This window comes from Petromyzon marinus, chromosome 44, assembly GCF_048934315.1.
Source record: "Petromyzon marinus isolate PM22_M1 ecotype Great Lakes invasive population chromosome 44, UKy_Petmar_22M1.pri1.0, whole genome shotgun sequence".
In the NCBI taxonomy this organism is placed as follows: domain Eukaryota; kingdom Metazoa; phylum Chordata; class Hyperoartia; order Petromyzontiformes; family Petromyzontidae; genus Petromyzon; species Petromyzon marinus.
Window position 1 is genome coordinate 1,455,926 of NC_133710.1, and position 18,500 is coordinate 1,474,425.

The following is an 18,500-nucleotide window of genomic DNA, read 5'->3' on the forward strand; positions in this document are numbered from 1 at the left end:
AAGGAAGTTAAGTGTGGTCATCCTTTGTGGAGTGTGGTTTGTTAATGGCAGGTCTAATTCAGCAAATAGAGCACCGGCTTTACAATGAGGAATGAGTGTAGATCCCAGCCAGGGTGTATATCATCGTTCATGATCATCACAATCATCAGTCGCCAACAATATCGTCATCCCAAATGATGCTGCCGTCGTTAAGTAAACCTAACGTTGGGTTCCTCGCCATACGAATGTTGTCATTTTCACAAGTGGGATAAGCGCCAATGGGAAATAAGCGCCACTAACACGCAACATTACGAAGTTTGATATCTTTAAAAACAAACTTGAACATTCTTATATTAGCACTTTTTTATTGTTTTGCTTTAGAAACGTACAAAGAACGTACAATCATTAATAATACTTCCTTTGACAGGCGTATTGCGTTGGCACGTGACCCAGAGTGTTCATCCATCGCGGAGACGGAGCGAAGAGCTAAACCCGTGTGCCAGTGCAGGACGCATTGAAACATCTCAGAATCGCGAGAGGTGGTGGTGGTTTGGGGAGGCATTTCATCCAGCAGTGGATTGACCACGGCTGATGATCAAACCAGCAACTGGCCACGAGAATGTGGAATTTCACTGGCTCGGGGCCACGAACTGACCCGGAGTGCTGCCCCAACTGAAGAGGGAAACATTTTGAGGGTCGCGTCAGCTGACATTAGAAGTGAGCGAAGTGACTCAAAACACCAAACTCACCTGACATTAGGTTAGCAGTGGGCAAAACAGCAACACACACAAGCAAGCCAATGGGATTCACGGTCTAGTACCGTGAAGCGTTATCCAATCGGACAAGAATACCGAATACCCGTGCAGACATTTCACAATAACAGCAATAAAAACGTAGTTTAAAAGAAAAAAAAGCGAACAACATCTCTTTAGGTACAAAAATAACACGAGCAAAAAGCACACAATTTTGACATGTGGAATGCCAAGCGGCAAACACTGTTACGCGTTGCAGGCTCGTACACTGCTCACGATTGACACCCTTCGCAACGTGTCCGAGGATCATTTGGACAATGGGGGTCACTCTTTTACAATGACGAAAAAAACTAAATAATCAACTCACATATCCGTGGGACACCTCGCCCCCCCCCCCCCCCCCCAGTATCAAAACATGAAAAAATAAAGTGTTTCCCCTTTCTGGCAATAAAACAGGATATTAATACACCAAGTAGACACCTACCAAGGCAACAAGTCTGCATTAACCACATATACTTGTGGCAAAACATGCAAACACAACATGCTCTGATAATAATGCATATGCATTGTCTTTGACGCTGATTTGGCCTACACCAGGGACAGCCTTCTCTCACACACACCCCACCACGCCTCACTACACACAGCACACACACACACCCTACCACGCCTCACAACACACAGCACACACACACACCCTACCACGCCTCACTACACACAGCACACACACCCTACCACGCCTCACTACGTACAGCACACACACACACACCCTACCACGCCTCACAACACACAGCACACACACACACCCTACCACGCCTCACAACACACAGCACACACACACACCCTACCACGCCTCACTACACACAGCACACACACCCTACCACGCCTCACTACGTACAGCACACACACACACACCCTACCACGCCTCACTACGTACAGCACACACACACACACCCTACCGCGCCTCACTACGTACAGCACACACACACACCCTACCACGCCTCACTACACACACACACCACACACGCACACCCTACCACGCCTCACTACACACAGCACACACACCCCACCACGCCTCACTACACACAGCACACACACACACCCTACCACGCCTCACTACACACAGCACACACACACACCCTACCACGCCTCACTACGTACAGCACACACACACACACACCCTACCACGCCTCACTACACACATAACACACACACACCCTACCACGCATCACTACACACACACACCACACACGCACACCCTACCACGCCTCACTACACACAGAGCACACACACACACACCCTACCACGTCTCACTACACACAGCACACACACACACCCCACCACGCCTCACTTAAAACCGCGAGACCGAGGGAGTTGGCAAAAGCTTGGGGACGCCATCATCCAGCAGTGGATTGATCATGGATAAAGATGATGATGGTGGTGGCGATGTTGGAATAACCTGTCAAGCTTTATGATTTACCCCGTATTTTTGTGCAGGTAAATTCAGTTTGTACGTCCATACGGCGCACACACGTTTCAATTTCGGGCAATTTAAAAAAAAAATGTTGGTCTATTTGTGTTTCTCCCTCGTGGTGATGGGACTTTGTAGGGTGAACGCTGAGATTTATAAGGGGCACGGGGTGACCGATAAGGTGTGAATTGGTCTGTAATAAGGTAGGGCACTGATAAGGGGTTGACAGGCGTGTAATGAAGAACAGCTTTGGGTTGTTGAACTTCTTTCGCGCCCTACGTCGGCAACCGTGCTCGTGGCAGGACGGGCTTGCGTGCGACTGGGCGATGTCTGGAGGAAGGAGAATCTGCTGCGCTGTTTGGCGACGTCCTTCGGGAGGGGAGCTCACGGCGGGTTTGGTGAGCACCGAATACCACCGGGCACGACGTGCCAGCAACACGCGGGGCGCGGCAGTGGCTCGTATCCCCCCCCCCCCCCAGTGCCGACGTTACTTAGTTCATGCCTGTCAACCCCTCATCAGTGCCCCACCTTATCGCTGATCAATTCAGACCCTATTGGTCACCCCGTGTCCTTATACATCTGAACGTTCATCTGACAAAGTCCCATCACAAGGGAGAAACACAAACAAATAAACAATTGTTTGTGCCCGCATTGAAACGGCTGTACGCCGTGTGGACCTGAAAACTAAATTTCCCGGTGCAAGAATTACGGGGGTTAGTTACACGATGGCACCTGCACAGTCACCTATATACACACACACGGCTGAGCTCACGTTAAGGGGGAGAGCGGCGGGAATGGCTCGGAGGGCACTTGCCCCGTTGACGTGCAGGGACAGAAATAGCGGGCGCAGGCCACGGGGGTCGTGGCACAGAGTGGCAAACCACGACATTAGAAACCCCCGCATCACTTTCACTGGCTGGGTAAGGCGGCCAAGACAGCCGCGTTACAATCACTCATCCACGCTCACCCGGAGACGTTTTTTGACGATTTGTGAAACGATCTGGCGTCCCGATCCCACGTCTCGTTTCGCGTTGCCTCTCCGCCTGTCCCGTCCCGTTTGCACATTTGCGTTCGCTCCCGTAACAAACAAGACGTACAACTTTTCCCGTGCAACGAGCATGCATGTGCGAGCGATGAAACATTCTCGCCCGTGGCGCGGTTAGATTTGTTGTGTCACCGTGCGCAAAAATAATTGACGAGTCGCCTCCGTGTATCGAATGCATCCCCCGCTGCGTGCGGGTTTCTCGGTCGAATGCCTCCCCGATCTCCGTCATAGAGGTTTGTCTTTTTTGCGTGGGGTTATAACGCCGAAGTATAAACGCCACTACCACCCGGACACAGCCAATTGATGAGGTTTGCCACGTAAACACAACGTGCCCAAACGGTGGCTACTCCAGCACAGCGGTGTGTTGGAGAGTAAACCCGCTACGACATTTACGCTTCGAGTACCGTGACGTTTCGCCGGTAATTACAACAACAACAACAACCAGCATCATCAGGCGACAGCCAGAGTTGTATATTTTATATTTACGCGATCTAACCCCCCAAAAAAAACCTCTAATTATGGAAAATATTAGTCGCGAAAGCCTCCTACGTGCAGCAGTATTGTTCAGCATTGCGATAGTTTGACCAATATCAGTAAATTGTTGTTTTATCTATGGGATGAGACCACAAGGAACTGCGACGATTCGCTGCTGGCGGAAAGGCCCTCCGCGTTAGCCGGCTAATCTGGAGCGGGCATTTTGTGTGACTCCTCCACGCACGCCAGGCCGGACGTCGCGGAAGAGGTAAGTACCCACACTTTACCCCACCACAACGCGCGCTGTACTCCACACGTAAACATTTTAATAATATAAACATCTTGGCAAAGCGTTGCTTCTGGGCGATGGATCCCTTTCCAGTGTGCCGTAGTTAGCGGGGGCTCACTTTTGCGTGGGTCTCTTTTTTTGCTTGATGCGGCAGAAGTAAAATCTGAAAAGGAATTTTTTTTCAGGGGGGGGGGGGGCTGGAGTGGGGGGGCGGGGGGGATGCAGCTGTCGGGAAGAGATCACCAACGCGATCCTTGGGAACGCAGAGGCCTCGAGCCGTCACAGCTCCGTGGACTGCACTTGCTTCTTCAGTTTCCTGCGAGATCGCGTGGCACCACAGAACAGACACGCGCAGGCAGCGGCGTCACACCGGTCCATCATCCCCCCGGTCACGGTGGCGAGGCGTTACCACACTCGCCAGGTAAGGGCCCCGCTGGGCTACGTAGCTCCTATAGCGGCCTGGCTGTCACAAAATGATGGCTCAACGAGGTTGGCCTATCATCATCGTGCGGGAATTCATTGCGGCCGAATATTCTAAACGCGTAGTGACGTTGAAAAATCGGAGGACCCGGAGAAAAATCCACGCTGACCACGGCGGAGAACACGCAAACTCCAAATATGCCGGTGTCTAGGTCGGGATCGAACCCACGACCTCCTGCATACTAGGCCAGGTGGTTAACATCTCGCAACCGTGGTGCCCTCAGCATCAGATGAGTACCTCGTGTGTCAAACATCGCCACTAGGGAGACAGATGGTGGCCGGGCGTGGTGCTGGCCACCCACCCACCTCAGTTGGTGCTACTCACAAACAGCACTCGCCCCAACAGTCCCTCTCCTTAACCTCCCTCCGTTCCTCTCTTGAAGCCTCACCTCTTCTCTATCGTCCATTCTCTTCCCTCCCCTCGCCCCTCCACCCCTCTCCATCCTTCTCCCGGAGCCCTTTCGTGACCCCCTAAGCGCCCCTCTATCGCTGCTGCCACTCATTCCACGATCCGTCGTGGCTCGCCCCCTGCCAAAGGCACCACTCCACTCCGTGTCACCGTTTTTGTGAACCGTGTCAAGCGCCTTGAGTGAAGGCGCTCTATACATTTAGATTGCACTTCATTAGAATAATTCTGTGATGGCTTATTCCAGGTGCCCTCGTTTTTTTTTTGTGAGCACTGCCCCGTTTACGGAGCATGAGGCTGCACGTCTCATCGCAGCGTCTTTAACCTGCCCAGAGCTCCACTTAGATGCATCGTCGGTGGGTTGGTTTTTTTTTGCCACGTCAACCCACGTGACCTTAGCTACAATCGGGACAATTGTTTTTTGTTGTTATTGTTTGTTAATCCAGTTGTCCGTAACGTTTTTCTTGATTGTTACAAATGCCGGCGTGAACACTGGCACGCAGTGCTGCAACATGCAGATTCCCCAGGGGTGCACGAGTGAGATGGTAAAACGATGGGGTATTTTTAGCGTGCCGAGCCCCGGATTTATTTCCCACGCCAACACCGTAGAATTATTGGACTCCTGTGAGTCCAGTCCGTGACGAGTGCGCCGATCGCGCGCGCACGGTGAACTCTGTCGCGAACGAAACACGCCACCGGCGTGAAACGAAAGCTAAAAATGTGCGCGAAGAAGCAGCACGGAGGCCTCCGTGGTGGAGACGGAGCGATGACATCGGATTGTGTGTAGGCGACGCGCGCTCTGCATCACGACGCCGCGAGAGGCGATTAGCGGCAGCTTGAGAAGGCCTTCATCCAGCAGTGGAGAGGTCATGGCTGAAGATGACGACGGTGGTGTGATTACCAAAGTAAGCCGGCTGCTGTGAAGTGGACATTCAAGACACAACGGTGCGGGCACGTGCAAGCTCGCTGGCCATTGTGTACGCATGCACGTTGAACTTATTTCGCAACGTACGTAGCCAACCGCGCTAATCGGAGGTGCGGGGAAAGGACAACAAACGAAGCACGTAAAGCAGCTCTAAAGAAATGAGTTTGTCAATCTAGACGATGATTTGAAAGTGCACAGCCCCAGTGGATTCCTAATATCGGAAGGAAGAGTGTTCCAGACGGCCGCAGAAGCGCATCTGAAAGCGCCGCTTTGTAGGTGACCGTCTTTGTTCGGTGGCTTTGTCGCGTCTCACATCCCCAGATAAGAGGCGTCGGGGAGTCTTTCTGCTCATACGGGCTCATCTCCATTGCTGAGCCCGGAGCCAAGGGTGGATACTCCACATTCCCGTGGCAGGGGCAGGTTGATTCGTGGGACAACCCACGAATCAACCTGCCCACAAAGTGCCACCCAATGTAGTGGTCGCAGAGGGAAGTCGGGCCGTGTTGACTCATAATTGTTTTTTTCCACATCGTAATCTTCCATCCGGCCAGATTCAAATACTTATCGAGAAATCGATAAACCGTCGCGATATGAACACTGGCTATTGTGTCTCTCGTCAAATATATAATGACCCTAAACGAACTTCTATATATGTAAAAAAACGCAACACACCCGTCAATAAATGGCTGCGTGGCCTTAAAAGGAAAGAAATGACCCTTCTGCATCGCGCGTGCGAGTTGAACGAGGCTGCTTTACGTGCCATGAGGAAGGCCTGCTTCCTGTCATGCCCCTTATTGTTTGTCTTTCCCTTCGAGGCCACGGCGGTGTTGACGATTTTTGCCCCGTTGTTTTTGTCATTCGTGTACCACTGCCAACGCAGCAGCAGCAGCAGCAGCATAATAATACTTTTAAAAAACACAACGTGTAGTCTCATTCACGCGATTAGCGTCCCATAACGCTGGACATTAATTATACACGAGGACAAAATTCCCACGAGCAGCCACTGCCAAGCATCGGCGAGCGTCCCCGCTCGGCGCGACGATGTCGGTTTCCGCGGGCACGCCGCACGTGGCACCCCGACGCGTGTCCAGGTCGTGCCCGCTGCCCGCGCCACTTAGCGCGGCGTCCAAGGTCTCGATGGCCCAGGTCAGGGGTCAGAGCGGAGGGCGCCAAGGGGGCTTGCTGCGTGCGACGCCGGGGGGGGGGGGGGTTATGGCTGGGGGGTTGCGGGGTGCTGCGGGGTGCCCTACCCATGCAACGACGGCGCTTTCCAGACCCGGCTCGGCGAGGCGGCGACGGCGGCGGTGCCGCTGGGGAAAGCGAGCTTTCGCGACGACTCTACGTCGTACCTGTTGCCTTCAGGACATCTCCTGGCACGCACGGGCACGCACGCACGGGCACGCACGGGCACGCACGCACGGGCACGCACGGGCACGCACGCACGGGCACGCACGGGCACGCACGCGCGCACACACATTTGGTGCGGAGCGGTGAGCAGGATCGCTCGTGTCCGGTTTTAGTTGGCGGGGGGCGGGTTTAGTCCGGGTTATTCGATGAGTTTAGCTCGGTCGGTTTAGTTTGGCGATGGCATTGGGTCAGTGTCGGCGGAAGTTCGGCTGGGTTGTTGTGGTCGGGCTGAGAGTTGGGGGTTGCCACGATGTCGTTTTTGTCAAGATCGGGCAGGCGGCGGACGAGACATTTCGGGACGTGAGAGTCGTCGCTGTGTCTGTTTCCCTTAACTCCGTCAGGGAATATCACTTATCGTCTTGTTTTATGTCCACTGATTTACGGTTGAGAGTTCTCCGACTGGAGTTTACCCCCAAATAACCCCGCCATGAGTATTTTAATAATTGCAGCTTCGTAACGCGCCTGCCGTCAGAAAGCGTCATGCAACCACCGCGCCGTAAATGTAATTGTCATGCTTTTTAAAATTACGGTTAAAAGTATTTAATGACGATTCCTGATTTATATTTTGGGTTTGGCCACGCAACGCTCCAGCCCAAGACACGTGCCATCGAGGGCATCCGCCGGCCAACACAACCAAACGATTGACCCCCCCCCCTCCCCGTCGTGAGGCTCGCCCTCGTCTCCCGAGTTCTCGCGTGGGCAAAACTAAAACAAGGGTGATGCGCCTCAGGCGTGCGAGCGTTTCGCAACGCCGCCGATGATCGGTTGACGTTTTCGGCTCACCGGTGAAATCGAAGAAGACATTTCCCACGACCAAATCGACGAGCACGAATTGAGCGACGGTGCGAAGCCTGCGTCAAAACTCAGCGTCGGGACAGCGACGTCGCCGGGACGTTGGTTTGGCTCGCGCGTCGAGCGGTGAAGGATAACTGGCGGCAAAAGCCGAGCCCAAAACAATCGACGACGTGTCGGGAAAATTGGCCGGCGAAAAAAAGGGCGCGCAGCGCCGATCACGGCACGAGGATTCATTGCCGAACGGACGGCAGGATAGCGGCGACGGCACGGCACCTCCGATTAGCGTGGTCGGCTACGTACGTTGCGAAAGAAGTTCAACGCACGTACGGTGCGTACGTACGTACGATACATCCCAGCGTCGCATTATCGCGGCAGCCCCCAAAGTCAGTCGTCGTTCGCCAAGTTAGTCGAGGTTAGTTGGACCCTCTTCGAAGGTCCGAGTTGAAGCCGGGTTAGTTGCTACATACAGACAGGCTGGGGTTTATTAACCCGCGTTAGCGTCCGAGCTGCTGCTGCTGCTGCTTCTGCGCAAGCTCTGTGCTGCGAGAGCACTCGGCGTGGGCTGTCCGTGATGGACGTCGTTAGCCTCCGTTCATGCGGTACGGATTCGCTGGGCATGCCCGGTGCTCAAAGAGCCGGACTGAGGCGCCGCGAAGGCCCTCTGTGAGGAGAGCCAAGACGCGTCCGTGTGTCCCGTGAAGCGTTCCGGTGTTTGTCTTACACATGCCACGGGATGTCACATGCAGCATGCACGCGTGCACACTTGCGCGCATAACTGTTGAGCACAACACATTGTACGCAAGTTATACACAGCGGCACATCGGCACTGGTGCAACTCGCGCAAATAGAACGTCACGGGATATCCCTTTAACCCTCCTACGCCGCAGGGCCAAGTGCTGTTAGCGAGCTCCCATTGACACGGGTGTGAAAGACTTGGCCGAAATCACACCTGGACACCTTTGTCTTCCTAGCACCGATCTTCGTACAGCTCAGGGCTCGCCACTGATGTTAGCCATGACTCTGGAGGTCGGATTCATAGTGCAGGGCACTAATCAGCACTCCACAGCCCGTCACAAACGAATCTGCACTGCCAGAGAAACTCTGGCACCAGAGGCAAAGATCCCCCGTGTAGCCTGTAACAGACTGTAGGGGCAAGTGCCGTTAGCGAGCACCTGAGGAGGCCGGCACGGCACGCGAGGGGGTGGGTGGCCAGCACCACGCCCGGCCGCCTTTGTCTCCCCATTTTTGATGTTTGGGCACCGCACCAGGTACTCATTTCAAGCTGAGTCGACCTCGGGGAGGCCCAGGACCGGTTTAGATAATCGTCACCGATCTTGGCTGTGATCGGGAATCGAACTCGAGTCTCCGAGTTCGTAGCACGGTGCACTGACTGCTGCGCCACCGCTCCCCATTATGCACACGCGCACAGACGTACGGCATCACACATATACGCACGTGTGCGCACAGCCTCCTAACTAATATAAATTCAGGAGAGTTGGAGTTTATTGCCATTCGTGTCGCGCAAGGCTGTCACGGAGGCGCTGCGTTTCACAGACACGCGGTGTGCGGTAGTTTCCCAGTAGGGGGGCGGCGCCGCTGCTCCGTGTCATCGCATCCAAGGAACTTTTGGCGTCATTTTTCAAATTTTGACAAAAACCTGAACCGCGACAGCGGAGCGCGGTTGGGGCCTACTCGTTTAGAATGCCATCAGGGGGTCTTTTGACGCACGGCGCGTAGCGCAGTCAGGGTTCACGCCGGACACGGCCGCGGTATTAACCAATGGCGGCCTGCACGATTCAAACCGCGAACGCCTGCAACAGGTGGCGAACGCGCTCCCACCAGGCCCTCTCGGCCCTCTCAGCCACCGTCACCGCCCTCACGATACAGGGCGCCACAGGTGGTGAGATGTTAACTACCTCGCCTGGTATACACGAGGTTGCGGGTTCGATCCCGACCGTGACGCCTGCTGTTTATTTGGAGTTTGCGTGTTCTCCCCGTGGTCACGTGGAATTTTCCCCGGTTTTTCCCTCAACATTTAGAATCAACGTCACGCATTTAGAGTATTTGGCTGCTATAAATTTCCACGCGATGATGATAAGCCACTTTGTTGAGCTATCATTTGTGGGCCAGGTCGCCTCTGAAAATAAAGAGCAATGCAGCTCAGTGGTGCCTTCCTTGCTACAATAAAAAAAAAAACTTTAGTTTAGTTAAAATCCACAAATGATCAGTTTGATTGGAAGTCAGGAACGTTCATATTAAAAAATTTCCCACTGATTATATTCCAGTCTTTCCATCGCCGTGACGGGATTTCAATTCGCATTCCAAATTCCCAGAGTGTGCAGTCAATATAGTTTAGGCTTCAGCACAGGCTCCCTCGCACGCGCGGGGGGGTGGGGGTGGGGGGTGGGGGGTGTGATCCCTCACCTTTTCTTGATGAACACGACGAGCCCGGCTACGGCCGACGCAGCAGCAGCACCGACGAGCACCAAGACGCCGGCGACTTTGGCACCGCTCGGCGACTTCCGCGCGCCTGTGGGGAGAGCGTCCCCCCAAACCCCGACACGTGAGGCCAAGCCGGCTTCCATTCCCCCACCCACATCCCACCCCCCCGATGGCAGCATCTGCGATGGTTCCAAAAAAAAATGTTGATTCACAGCGCTCTGCTGTCAATCCACCGCTGGGGGGACGAGGCTTGCTGGCCACGATGCCGTCGCGTCGGTCACGTGACTGGTCAAAAAGAAGGGGTCGAGACTTCGCTCACCGCCGGTGTGAGGGACTTTCAGACGTCGTTCATCGCACGGCGTGCGCTCACCGCCTGTGCCACCGCTCCTCCACCCCTTCGCAAGGTCACAGCTGCCAACCCCTTATCAGTGCCCTACCTTACTACAGACCAATTCAGACCTTGTCGGTCACGCCGTGCCCCTTATAGATCTCAACGTTCATCATACAAAGTCCCATCACGAGGTTGTACGCTGCGTGGACCTTAAAACTCAATTTCCCTGTTTAAGAATACGGGGTGAGCCGTGTGGGTCGACAGCTGTGCCAGGGCCGCGCCGGTGGCACCAACCCTGGGACCGCTCTGCACCACGTGCCCCCCCCCCCCCACCCAACTTTACTTTTCCAATGTCAATACGGATTGTGCGTCTGTCTGTCCGCCTGGGGAGCAGTGGTGCAGCGGTCAGTGCACTGTGCTATCAAGCTGGCGGCGCCGAGTTCGATTCCCAGTCGTGGCTAAAATCAGCGGCGAGTGGTTTCTAAACTGGTTTTGGCCCTCTCCTAGGTCAACTCGGCCTCAAATGAGCAACTGGCGTGGCAGTGAAGAGACAAAGGGGTCCGAGTGATGGTGGCGGCCATGCCACCCCCTCCAGTACCCAAGAGCCCCATCAGCCTAGATACAGGCACCTCCGAGTGTGTGTGGGATCATCGTCTTTGTCGTTCCAATCCCTGCTGTGCTGGCACAGTCGGCAGCACAGGTCAACCCACGGCACCCGGGTCTGGCCCGTGACCTCCTGTCAGCGGCGAGCCTTCGACACTTCACGTGGCCTCAAAGTGCACCTAGCCTGGCACAGGTGCTGTGATGACGTCGGCGCCACTCATCGGTGGATGGTGGCTATTGTTGCTCCCACGTATACGTACATACATATGTACATATATAAGCATGTATACCTATATAAGTATACGTACCTATATAAGTATGTATCCCTATATAAGTATGTATACCTATATAAGTATACATACCTATATATGTATACATACCTATATAAGTATGTATACCTATATAAGTATGTATACCTATATAAGTATACATACCTATATAAGTATGTATACCTATATAAGTATACATACCTATATATGTATACATACCTATATAAGTATGTATACCTATATAAGTATGTATACCTATATAAGTATACATACCTATATAAGTATGTATACTTATATATGTATACATACCTATATAGGTATGTATGGGTATGCCACACCGCTGCCACTCCTAGCTATGCACGCGAGATGTTGCGACAGGATGGATCACCGCTCCGGGGAGTTTGCCTACTCCAAGCCAACCTAGAAGGGTTACTTGGGTCATGGGGAGTCTGTACGTAAGTACGTTGAACTTCTTCCGCAGCGTACGTAGCCAACCGTGCTAATCGGAGGTGCGGAGGGAGGACAACAAACTAAAGACAAAAGTAGTTCTAAAGAAATTAGTTTTCAATCTAGATGATTTAAAAGAGCACAGCTCCAGTGGCTTCCTATTATCAGAAGGAAGAGCATCCCAGACGGCCGCAGAAGCGCATCTGAAAGCGACGCGCGATGATGCGGTGACCACCATCTTTGTTCGATGGTTACCCAAAAGCCACTGCTGCTGCGAGCTCACGTGATGGTTCATGCTCCTTGACGAGATCAGTAGCGAGGTAATGAGTGAGACGTGAATTCCCTGGGTGTACCTGTGCACATGACGTGTTTTCCCTGCGTGTACCTGTGCACAAGAACTGCTGTCCTTGCCAGGTCCCGTTTGTACTGCACACGAGGCTCCACTGGCCGACCTGCGCCTCCGGTTCATCGACGCATTTGTAGTGAGCGGTGGCACCAGGTCCCTTGCCCACTTGCTTCACGCGCGTCCCGTTCAGCTCGGGGGGCGCGTTGCAGTCCAGGTCTACGCGGCGGAGGGGCGGTATAGAGGCACACACGCAAGACAAAGATCCCCCGTGTAGTGTTTAACAGGCTGTTGGGGCAAGTGCCGTTACCGAGCAGCACCTGTGAAGGCCGGCACGGCGACACACGAGGGGGCCAGCACCACGCCCGGCCGCCTTTGTCTCCCAAGTGTTGATGTTTACATACCGTACCAGGTACTGTACTCATTTAAGCCTGAGTCGACCTAGGGGAGGCCCAGAGCCAGTTCAGATATGCGTCACTGATGTTGGCCGTGAGTGCCGTGAGTGGGAATCGAGCTCAGGACACCGGGTTCATAGCGCTAACCATTGCGCCACCGCTCAAAGGGGCACGCACACATTGTGCGTGTTCCTTTTATAGTGAATTCTGGTCATTTGAAAGGATACTGATTTCATCATCATCAGCCTTGATCAAAATGTTCTTAAACACAAGGTGCAACGCAAATATAATGGATGTATGCTGAACTTCTTTCGCGCTGTACGTAGCCAACTGTGCTTATCGGAGGTGTCGATGAAGGACAACAAACTGGACACAAAAAGCAGTTCTAAAGAAATTCGTTTTCAATATACGTAGACGATGATTTAAAAGTGCATAGCTCCAGTGGCTTCCTAATATCGGAAGGAAGATCGTTTCAGACGGCTGCAGAAGCGCATCTGAAAGCGCCACGCGATGCGGTGACCATCTTTGATGACCAGCCAAAAAAACATATTTGCTGGAGCACCTTACGGCAACTTTGTCATAACAATGATACTTTAATACATTTGGTATTCGCACCGTTCTGACGGCGCAGGTCTATCGCCGCCGCTACTGTGTTTCACATGGGGCTCTGCCGCATGCGATGCCATTTGAGTGATTGTACCAAATGCAGCAAGCAGCGTGTGGGTTCGGGGATGAGTTAACAACGGCCTAAGGGCACCTGTGAGTGACGCGTCCACCATCGCCGCCCCCTTGTCTGTCGGACTCAAGGAAGGCTTGGTGGTCGCTTGTGTGGCTGGTCGTGACGTGAAGATTGATGGTCTGGTTGTTGGAGGCCTTGTTGATGGAGGCCTTGTGGTTGGAGGCCTTGTTGATGGAGGCCTTGTGGTTGGAGGCCTTGTTGATGGAGGCCTTGTGGTTGGAGGCCTTGTTGATGGAGGCCTTGTAGTTGGAGGCCTTGTTGATGGAGGCCTTGTGGTTGGAGGCCTTGTTGATGGAGGCCTTGTGGTTGGAGGCCTTGTTGATGGAGGCCTTGTGGTTGGAGGCCTTGTTGATGGAGGCCTTGTGGTTGGAGGCCTTGTTGATGGAGGCCTTGTGGTTGGAGGCCTTGTTGATGGAGGCCTTGTGGTTGGAGGTCTTGTTGATGGAGGCCTTGTGGTTGGAGGCCTTGTTGATGGAGGCCTTGTGGTTGGAGGCCTTGTTGATGGAGGCCTTGTGGTTGGAGGTCTTGTTGATGGAGGCCTTGTGGTTGGAGGCTGCAACGTAGCTACGCTGACGCAGAACGTTCCGTCCCGCCTGGGCTGAAAGGGCTCCGTGCCGTTGGTGGCCACGTACCCGTCCAGGCAGCGGCACGCAAAGGCCCCCGGTCGGTTCTCGCACGAGGCTCCGGCTCCGCACGCCGCGATACCCCCAGCGCACTCGTCCACATCTGCGGGGCACACAGCATTGGATCAGCGCCATAGTGCGGGCGGGGTGGATGGGGCACGGTGGTTAGGAGATGTGAACTACCTCGCCTGGTATACAGGAGGTCGTGGGTTCACTCCCGATCCTGACGACAGTGAGAGACCCGTAGGAGAAATTGACTCTCCGCCAAAGTGGATTGTTCCACCAACGGCTCTGGGAAGGGAACTAAAACCAAAGGAAGGAAAACAAGAGAAAAACCAGGGTGGTCGCTGGTGTCGAACCGCGAACCGCTGCAACACTGCAACGCACGCTGAACGCGCGACCGCTCGGCTGTGCGGTGGTGGCGTGGAACGTGGATTGTGGGAAGGGAACTAAAACTAAGGGAGGAAGAGATTATCCATGGTGGCCGCCTGGCTCGAACTGGCGGCGGCGCGGATGACGACGGTGGTAGGGCACGAGCCTCGCCTGCGCACGTCGTTCCGTCGTTGGGCTCGAAGTCGCGCTTGCCGCTGGACGAGAGGTAGCCCACGGCGCAGCGGCAGTAGAAGCTGCCGAAGGTGTTGAAGCAGCTGGTGCCCGGGCCGCACAGCATCTCCACGTCAAGCCGGCACTCGTCGTTGTCTGTGCGGGGTCGTGGTGGGAGGGGGGGGTTCACGCACGGACAGGGTCAAGGATGGGCCGGGGGGTGGAGTGGGGGGGGGGCGGTGACCAAATGACCAAAGCGTCCAGATTGTGCCCCGATCGTATCGGATGGGGGCGCCGCGGTGGCGAGATGTCAACTCCCTCGACTGGTACGCAGGAGATCGTGAGTTCGATCCCGACCCTGACTTCTCCTGCTGTGTATTTGGAGCGTGCGTGTTCTCCCCGTGGTCGCAAGGATTTCACCCCGAGCCTTCCAGTTTTTCCCTCCACATTTAGAATCAACGTCACGCGTTCGGAGCATTTGGCCACTGTAAATTTCCACATGACGATAAGCCACTTCGTTGATCTATCATTTGTGATAGCCAGGTCGCTTCTGAAAAAGAGCTATATATAGCTCAGTGGGGGCATTACCTGGTGAAATACTAACAAAAATGTGTCAGAAGCCAACAGGATGGAGTCGGCGTGCCAAAACCAGTGACACGGGAGGATCACCGTTTAGAATTTGTTACCCATTGGAAGCCTCTGCCTGAATCACGTGGGATGCATCCCGTCTCATCAAATCTCAAAAGCTAAGCGAAGGCTGAGCCCGGATAGTGCTTGGATGGGTACCGACCGCCTGCCCGTATAACACGTGGTACAGGCCTTGTGGAATAGACGGAGGGCAGTAGCTTGCCACGCAGTCAGACAGACAGCTCCCCCACAATCAGTCAGACAGCTCCCCCACAATCAGTCAGACAGCTCCCCCACAATCAGTCAGACAGCTCCCCCACGATCAGTCAGACAGCTCCCCCACAATCAGTCAGACAGCTCCCCCACGATCAGTCAGACAGCTCCCCCACAATCAGTCAGACAGCTCCCCCACAATCAGTCAGACAGCTCCCCCACAATCAGTCAGACAGCTCCCCCACGATCAGTCAGACAGCTCCCCCACAATCAGTCAGACAGCTCCCCCACAATCAGTCAGACAGCTCCCCCACAATCAGTCAGACAGCTCCCCCACAATCAGTGAGACAGCTCTCCCACAATCAGTTAGACAGCTCCCCCACAATCAGTCAGACAGCTCCCCCACGATCAGTCAGACAGCTCTCCCACAATCAGTCAGACAGCTCCCCCACAATCAGTCAAACAGCTCCCCCAAAATCAGTCAGACAGCTTCCCCCACGATCAGTCAGACAGCTCCCCCACATTCAGTCAAACAGCTGCCCCATAATCAAACAGACAGCTCCCCCACATTCAGTCAAACAGTTCCCCCACGATCAGTCAGACAGCTCCCCCACAATCAGTCAGACAGCTCCCCCACGATCAGTCAGACAGCTCCCCCACGATCAGTCAGACAGCTCCCCCACAATCAGTGAGACAGCTCTCCCACAATCAGACAGCTCCCCCACAATCAGTCAGACAGCTCCCCCACGATCAGTCAGACAGCTCTCCCACAATCAGTCAGACAGCTCCCCCACAATCAGTCAAACAGCTCCCCCAAAATCAGTCAGACAGCTTCCCCCACGATCAGTCAGACAGCTCCCCCACGATCAGTCAGACAGCTCCCCCACGATCAGTCAAACAGCTCCCCCACAATCAGTCAGACAGCTCCCCCACGATCAGTCAGACAGCTCCCCCACGATCAGTCAGACAGCTCCCCCACAATCAGTCAGACAGCTCCCCCACAATTAGTCAGACAGCTCCCCCACGATCAGTAAGACAGCTCCCCCACAATCAGTCAGACAGCTCCCCCACGATCAGTCAGACAGCTCCCCCACAATCAGTCAGACAGCTCCCCCACGATCAGTCAGACAGCTCCCCCACGATCAGTCAGACAGCTCCCCCACGATCAGTCAGACAGCTCCCCCACGATCAGTCAGACAGCTCCCCCACGATCAGTCAGACAGCTCCCCCACGATCAGTAAGACAGCTCCCCCACGATCAGTCAGACAGCTCCCCCACGATCAGTCAGACAGCTCCCCCACGATCAGTCAGACAGCTCCCCCACGATCAGTCAGACAGCTCCCCCACGATCAGTCAGACAGCTCCCCAACGATCAGTCAGACAGCTCCCCCACGATCAGTCAGACAGCTCCCCCACGATCAGTCAGACAGACGAAGTGGAATCACAAACACGACAGCCGCTGTCCGAGCGCCGAGCTTTCGCGTCACCTCTGCAGGTGCTCTTCCCGTTCCCGGAGAGCCCCTTGTTGCAGACGCACTTGAGGACGTCGTCCTTGGCCATGCACGTGGCGTTCACGTGGCAGCTGCTGCACACGTCAGGCTCCTGCGTCGTCTCATCGTCGTCGTCGTCGTAATTGTAGTCTTGAGCGGCGGAGCACCACGACACCAACACTTTGTGGGGTTAGAGAGAGAGGGGAGATGCGGAAGGAGGGGTGGAGTGGGGGGGGGGGGCAAAACATCGATTTGGTGACATTACAATGGCACGTGTCTTTGAATTGACGAAGTGTCAACGTGATGCTGGCACAGTGGCGCAATGGTTATTTGGTGCCGCCGCTGCTGTTGACATGGGCGGTGGCACAAGCACAATAAACAATAACAACAACTCGACACACTCGTCAACAACACTGCGACGTTTCGGGAAATGGCCCTTATTCGTTAGCACATCAACCGAGAGGCGGGAGAGGGATTAAGGGCTGGAGACTGCACTTCACAGCGTGGGGCATGATGGGAAGTCAATGTAATACGTAAGACGTCTTCTGATGAGCGACTTTTCATTCGGAATAACAAATGAAAACTAGTTAATATGCACACGAATAGGGGTAGGTTGTGGTGTGGTGTAGGTTGTGGTGTAAGTTGTGGTGTGGTGTAGGTTGTGGTGTGGTGTAGGTTGTGGTGTGGTGTAGGTTGTGGTGTAGGTTGTGGTGTGGTGTAGGTTGTGGTGTAGTGTAGGTTGTGGTGTGGTGTAGGTTGTGGTGTGGTGTAGGTTGTGGTGTGGTGTAGGTTGTGGTGTGGTGTAGGTTGTGGTGTAGGTTGTGGTGTGGTGTAGGTTGTGGTGTGGTGTAGGTTGTGGTGTGGTGTAGGTTGTGGTGTAGGTTGTAGTGTGGTAGAGGTTGTGGTGTGGTGTAGGGTTGTGGTGTGGTGTAGGTTGTGGTGTGGTGTAGGGTTGTGGTGTGGTAGAGGTTGTGGTATGGTGTAGGATTGTGGTGTGGTGTAGGTTGTGGTGTGGTGTAGGGTTGTGGTGTGGTAGAGGTTGTGGTGTGGTGTAGGTTGTGGTGTGGTGTAGGTTGTGGTGTGGTAGAGGTTGTGGTGTGGTGTAGGTTGTGGTGTGGTGTAGGGTTGTGGTGTGGTAGAGGTTATGGTGTGGTGTAGGGTTGTGGTGTGGTGTAGGTTGTGGTGTGGTGTAGGGTTGTGGTGTGATAGAGGTTGTGGTGTGGTGTAGGTTGTGGTGTCGTGTAGGTTGTTGTGTGGTGTAGGTTGTGGTGTGGTAGAGGTTGTGGTGTGGTGTAGGTTGTGGTGTGGTGTAGGGTTGTGGTGTGGTAGAGGTTGTGGTGTGGTGTAGGGTTGTGGTGTGGTGTAGGGTTGTGGTGTGGTAGAGGTTGTGGTGTGGTGTAGGGTTGTGGTGTGGT

The 18,500-nt window shown here is 54.3% G+C and overlaps 1 protein-coding gene across 1 annotated transcript in view; it reads right to left on the minus strand.

Moving 5' to 3' along the window:
• Nucleotides 1-324: 324 nt before the first annotated feature.
• The window catches only part of LOC116951894 (uncharacterized), a 30,634-nt gene continuing 12,458 nt past the window's right edge, over nt 325-18,500 (minus strand). The window contains exons 2-8 of the mRNA XM_032970722.2: nt 17,083-17,265; nt 14,756-14,911; nt 13,608-14,315; nt 12,498-12,674; nt 10,445-10,550; nt 7,069-7,188; nt 325-4,323 (exon numbers count right to left, since the gene is read on the minus strand). Coding sequence (XP_032826613.2) covers nt 4,287-4,323; nt 7,069-7,188; nt 10,445-10,550; nt 12,498-12,674; nt 13,608-14,315; nt 14,756-14,911; nt 17,083-17,265 — 1,487 coding nt within the window. The 3' untranslated portion in view covers nt 325-4,286. The remainder of the gene's footprint in view (nt 4,324-7,068; nt 7,189-10,444; nt 10,551-12,497; nt 12,675-13,607; nt 14,316-14,755; nt 14,912-17,082; nt 17,266-18,500) is intronic.